General features: G+C 46.7%; 1 protein-coding gene across 1 annotated transcript; it reads left to right on the top strand.

Annotated features, from left to right (window-relative positions):
• Positions 1-4276: 4276 nt before the first annotated feature.
• LOC140219857 (uncharacterized) lies at positions 4277-5482 on the top strand. The gene has a single exon (XM_072289869.1). The coding sequence runs from the start codon at positions 4289-4291 to the stop codon at positions 5480-5482; it is 1194 nt and encodes a 397-aa protein (XP_072145970.1). The 5' UTR covers positions 4277-4288.
• Positions 5483-6000: the final 518 nt, after the last annotated feature.

Here is a 6000-nt window from a genome sequence, read left to right on the forward strand (position 1 = left end):
GCCCCAGATGATGCGCGAAGAAGTCGAACAGGGAAGGTGATGATGGCCATGCACAAATGAAAACGAAGAAGTACGTGAATAGTGCTTACAATAACTTCCACCGTCGTGGAAGTGGCCAGTCTACGCAGATTAGAGATTGTCTAAACGGGGAGTGAAGGGCTTCACCCGCGAGACGTGAACAATTTCGGCATTCCGGCGGTGCCGGCCAGTGACGGAGTGTACTGGGCGGACGAGATAGTTCATTGCAGATGTTTGCTGCACAACGGTGTATGGGCCAATGTGGCGTTGAAGGAACTTCTCACAGAGGACAGGAATGCGGACTGGAGTCCAAAGCAGGGCTCGGTCTCCAGGGTGAAAACGGAGGTCGAGGCGTTTGCTGTCGCAGCGACGTTTGCGCTCAGCTTGGGTAGCTTCTGTGCGTTGCCGGGCGATTTGACGGCAATGTCCAACTCGGGCAGAAAAATCTTCTGGAAGGGACGCGATCGGCGAGGAAGATGCTAAAAAGAATTCTCTGTCAAATATAGTGGAAGGAGATCGTCCATACACAAGGAAGAAAGGGCTGTAGCCGGTAGTCCGTTGAATAGTAGTATTATATGCGAATGTCAGAAAAGGAAGAATTTTATCCCAGTCAGTGTGGTGAGGACGGAAATACATGGAAATCATGTCAGACAGCGTACGGTGGACGCACTGAGTAAGGCCATTGGTTTGCGGATGATAGGTAGAAGTAGATTTGTGGACGGTATCAGCGGTGCGAATAAATCCCTGGAGAACATGGGAAATAAACGCTTTGCCACGGTCACTCAGAAGAACGCGAAGAACCCCGTCGCGCAGGACGATCGAGCGCAAGAAACAGTCAGCGACCTCAGAAGCGGTACCGGATCGCAGAGGGGCAGTCTCGGAATAGCTTGACGTAAGATGACATAAGAGCAAGATGACGTCTTGTGCATGGTCAAAGACGACATTTCAGATCACCAAACAGCAGTATTGTCGTTGCAATGTTCCCCTCGCAGTAAAAGAGATAAGATTCAGTGTTACCCGAATTTTTCTCGTGCAGATGACGCGTTTGTAATTGATACGCGAGCATTTCATCTGGATAACCTTAAATATAATACTGCTAGCATGTACGATGTGTTGCTTTTATTTAAAGGCATTATATTCAACTGTCTCCCTCACATTGTTCTAAAGGTTGTAAAGAATGCTGCGGGTCGGAATACCTGGATCTCTCGGGAGACGTTGCGCCAGCAACGCAAGCATAAATAGCTTAAACGTTCCGCAAAACTGAAAACTTGTGCAAATTAGGAAATGGTCATTGAGGAAGCGTGAAATAATTTAAAAGAAATGATCATAAATGACAAACCGAATTACTTTAATGTAGAGCTTCCTAGTTTTATGAAAACGTTTCCACGGAAATTCTGGAGGACGATGACTCATTCTTCTTCCCGTTCCTATATGTCCATAATAGGCGGTAATAATGTCCACGATGAGCAGGTTGTATGTTCTGTATTTAACAAACATTTCAGTCGTCTATTCACATATGATGAAGGTTATCAGCCTTCTTTTTATATAGATTGGCCTTCCATTCCGGATATTGTTATTTCTGAGCATGGTATATGTCACTTACTGTTAAAAATTGCCAAATAGAAAACCCCGGCCCAGGTAGTACGCCAAATTCCTTCTTAAAACGCTATGGCGATTGGCGTGCGATATACTTGAAAATTTTGTTTAGTAAATCGCTTTAGGATGGCATGCTTCCGGATGACTCGAAAATAGCAATCATAAAACTTACATAAATAGGGAAACAAGAATTGCATAAAAAATATCGATCAATTTCTCTGACTTCGACAACATGCAAAATTTTCGAACGCCTAATCTATAAGCATGTAATTGGTTCTTTTGATGAGCGTTGCGTATTGACGAAAGCTCAACGTGGATTTCGGCACGGCTTCACCACAAACACTCAATTACTAGAATATATTCAAGATTTTGCAAAACAATAAATAATACAAAACAAAGCGACGCTATGTTCATGGATTTAAATAAATCATTCGACAATGTAACCCACAGCTAATTACCTCACAAATTAATTATTTACTCACAAAAATGAGCAATTAAAATGGATAGAAGCATACCTAACCAACAGCTCCCCATAAGTTAGGATAAATGAGACTTCCTCCGACACATTACCTGTTGCTTGTGGCATTCCCCAGGGATCCGTGCTGGATCCTCTATTATTCTTGCTTTATATAAATCACATTGGCAGTAATGTATCTGTCAAAATTAAACTTTACATGGATGACTGTATACTATAGGATGAAATTGCCTCACCGGAAGATTAAGTCATGCTAAATAGCGAATTTGGCAAAATAATTGGAAGGTGCCATCAATGGCAAACCTCTGTTAACTATGAAAAGACCGTCTGTATGATAATAACACTAACGGAAAAGCCCCTTCTCTTCCACTATTTTGCCCGGAACACTTATATTTCTGTGGTATCTCGCTATAAATTTCTCGGCCATACACATATCTCACAATCTTCCCTGCTAAAGCCATACTGACACTGTAACGATTAATTGTCTTCGCCAATTGTTCACCCTCAGAAGGTGGTTAAAATACTCGACACGAGCTGTGCGCCTCCTGGCATATCATACAATACTTCGTCCTACTTTATTATATGCAATCACCATTTGGGACCCCTACACAAAATTAAATATAGAAAAATTAGAAAGAATTCAAAAGAAAGCTTTCCGATTTATCTACAATTCTTATGGTCCAATTTCTATAAGAGATCTCCATAAACGTTGTGGCTTCTGTTCGATTAGAGAACAAAATCGTGCTCCCCGTATAAAATTATTTTTTCAGCTAATGAATGGCCTCTATTGTATTGATACCTCGCACATCTTAACACCCTGAACTGGCTATGCTACTCGCTATAAACACTTTCGAGCAGGGAACCCGTTAACACCGCATAGCCATTGCTTCAAATGTTCTTATCTTACAAGAACAATAGTTGATTGGAATAAACTTCCTGATGAAGTCATTACATTAAATTCGTTATTCTGTTTTAAGGCGCACAATCATTCTTGGCTCAATCGCACATAGTTTCTTTGCTCCTTTTTTCATGCAATCTGTCCTTTTTGCATGTGCGAAGCGTTCAAGCATCGACATGATTGCTTGAACTGTATGTTTGTATGAATGTACTTGTATGTTCCCACCCTGCTAAGATCTTGTAAAAGATGCCAGTATCTATGAATAAAATTGTCTGAAAAAATAAATAAGACTCACATCAAAACGAAATAGAAACCTTATCGCCTCTCGTTTAGAGACAAACTCTGGACTGTATCAACAAAAGAACAAATCTATAGAAAGGCCAAGTCGTCTAAAAGAAGTCTGTAGATTTCTATAGACAGTATAAACTCTTTTTCAAGGGATGGTAGTAACGGGAGTAATCATTTTTTTTACAGCACGCCGGCGCCTTCAGTAGTGCTGCAACAACATTGAAATTAGTTGGTAGGCTGCTTCTTTTATACGAAAGGCTGGGGACGTCCCTCCACACGACGAAAGCTGCCGTCTGCGTGGCAGCTGGCGAAACAGCAATCTCCACCGGGAAACGTATGTGGGGAGCTCTACGTGCTTGGTATTGTTGTCAGGAGTGCCTTATGGTCAATTAAGTGGTTCGGATGATGTTTTTATACTTGTTCTTTATTGAAACGTGCGCTGTTCGGTATGTTGCGTGCTTGATTCCAAAGAATGCATGTACGGTTCGTTTTACTTAGCTGACATTAAAGATTCTGCCTTAAGCGGGCAAGAAGCGCTGCTCCTGGCCCTAGACCGCCGCCGCGATCGGCCAACATTTTCGCTGACGGATGTGGACACAGAAAATGCAGACGAATGAGAGGCTACCAGTTTCGCTGTAATTATGTACTACGATTACGATATTCTCTAACGCGAAATTTAAGCTCGGCTGTATACGAGTTTTCGATTCGCGATATGCTGAGGCAAAGACATTTAGACCGAAATCACCTCACCAAGTGACAGTGGGCCAGCGCCGTCAGCGCCTTCGCAGACGGAGGGGCAGTATGGGAACGCTGGCATGACGAGCCGCATCGGAACGAGCTGTGGACGACGACGACGACGAAGGAGGCAGCCGTGGCACGAGCGCGTTCACGCGGTTGCGCCGAGGGGCGGCGACGCTCTGCCCTGGATTGGCCAACTCAAAGCTGCGGTCTGAGCGCGAGAGCCCCCGTAGCCCGTCGACTTCCGGCCACCGAGCGTGACGGACGTGTGCTTCATGGGCTCTCAAGGAGCGGCTTTAGCGACCCAGCCGGGTCGCGGTATCAGGAGCACTGAAATGCTTGCCCAGGATTATGAAATGGTTGTCCCGCATCTGCCATCAGGTTCGAGTGTTTTGAACACAGTATTTTTGCATGGTGATGTCACCGCCAGGCCATATCGCGTCGAGCATTTTCGCGACGCTTTAGCGCGTCTGTCATTGCTGCCGGATGTGGTTGCCCTTGGGGCATATCAGATGAACCACCTGTGGGCCGTTACTTTCAACAGCGAAGGAGCGAAGGCAAAGATTCTGCAGGCCGAAGCTTTCAATGTGAAAGACCACCGCTGCGTGGTTATTGACCCGACCAACCGAGGCGTCAGGCTGAAGCTGTTTTGGCTGCTCCACGGTGTGCAAGACGACGACGTGCGCGTGGCATTAGCAGCGTTCGGAAAAGTGACCGAAATAACCCGCGATAAATGGAAGGTTAAAGGCTGTGTCGACAAGGCTTCAACAACACGGTCGGTTACACTGAAACTGAAGGTGGGTGTTACCATCGAGGACTTGCCCCATCAGTTGCGCGTTGGTGAGGACGTTGCTCTCGTCCATGTTCCTGGTAGGGCTCCGCTCTGCCTTCGGTGCCGTGGAAAAGGACATATACGCCGTGAGTGTCGGGTGCCACGCTGCGGGCTATGCCGGCGTTTCGGCCACGATGAGAGCCAGTGCGTGCGCAGCTACGCTAATGTTGCGGGCCAGACACGAAGTGATGAAGCGGCCGAACACATCATGGATGAAGCAGACGCGGTCGAAGCAACCCGCGGAAGTGGGGGAGATGATGCTATCAAGGAGTCAACATCCAAGGAAACCGCACCCGCACCCCTTGCCAGCCAAGCCGGTAAGGACCTAACCCAGCCGGCCGTCGCATCAAAGCCAGCGTTCCTTCCGGAAAAAGCGGATAGCGTGACTGCTGTAAGCCTGGTTACGACTGGGCAGCAGGGCGACAAACAGGAAGACGCCGATACCGAGATGCCCGCAGCGTCAAGTGTACCAGTCAAGCGGGCTCACGAGGATTCGGATAATCAGGAACCGAGATTGGTCGGTGAACGCGGCGAGGAGCCTCCGCCGAAGGCACCTTCAACGCGCCGTGGACCTTTCAAGCCCAAACCGAAATTGCCACCGGAACGCAGTACTGCGTCTGCTCTCCCTCCGCCTTAGCGGAGGCGTCTTTTGCCACAACGGTTGAAGCCCGGTCTTTGATCGGGTCAGTACTAAGCTCAAATGCCTTAATGGATGTGGATTCACCCTGTTTGATGTGTGAGTAGACTTATCGGCGTCACCATTTTGCTTAGATGGCTACCAACCTCACGTCCAACCTACGTGTTGCTACGCTTAATGTAAGGGGCCTGTCGGCGCGTAGAAGGCAACTGCAACTGAGCCGCCTTCTGCTAGAAAATGAAATAGATTTGCTCGCGGTTCAGGAAACTAAAATTGAAGACGAGGAACAAATAGACAGAATGGTAGCGGTCTATCGTAGCAGATACAGCGTTTGCGTATGTCATGCTGTTGGAAGAGCGGGTGGTTGCGTTATTTTTTTAAGAAATTGTATTGGGGCTGTCGATACTGTGTTCTCGTGTGAAAGTGGGCGTCTAGTAATGTGTGATTTTAAATCGAATGGAGTGGCTTGGAGAGCTGTGTGTGTATACGCTCCGAATGCAATTGCTGAAAGGGAGAGT

This window comes from Dermacentor andersoni, chromosome 1 (genome assembly GCF_023375885.2).
Source record: "Dermacentor andersoni chromosome 1, qqDerAnde1_hic_scaffold, whole genome shotgun sequence".
NCBI classification, from domain to species: Eukaryota; Metazoa; Arthropoda; class Arachnida; order Ixodida; family Ixodidae; genus Dermacentor; species Dermacentor andersoni.

Coding starts and splice junctions, on each gene's coding strand:
- LOC140219857 (XM_072289869.1), top strand. CDS start 4,289: ATGGGCTCTCAAGGAGCGGCTTTAGCGACCCAGCCGGGTCGCGGTATC.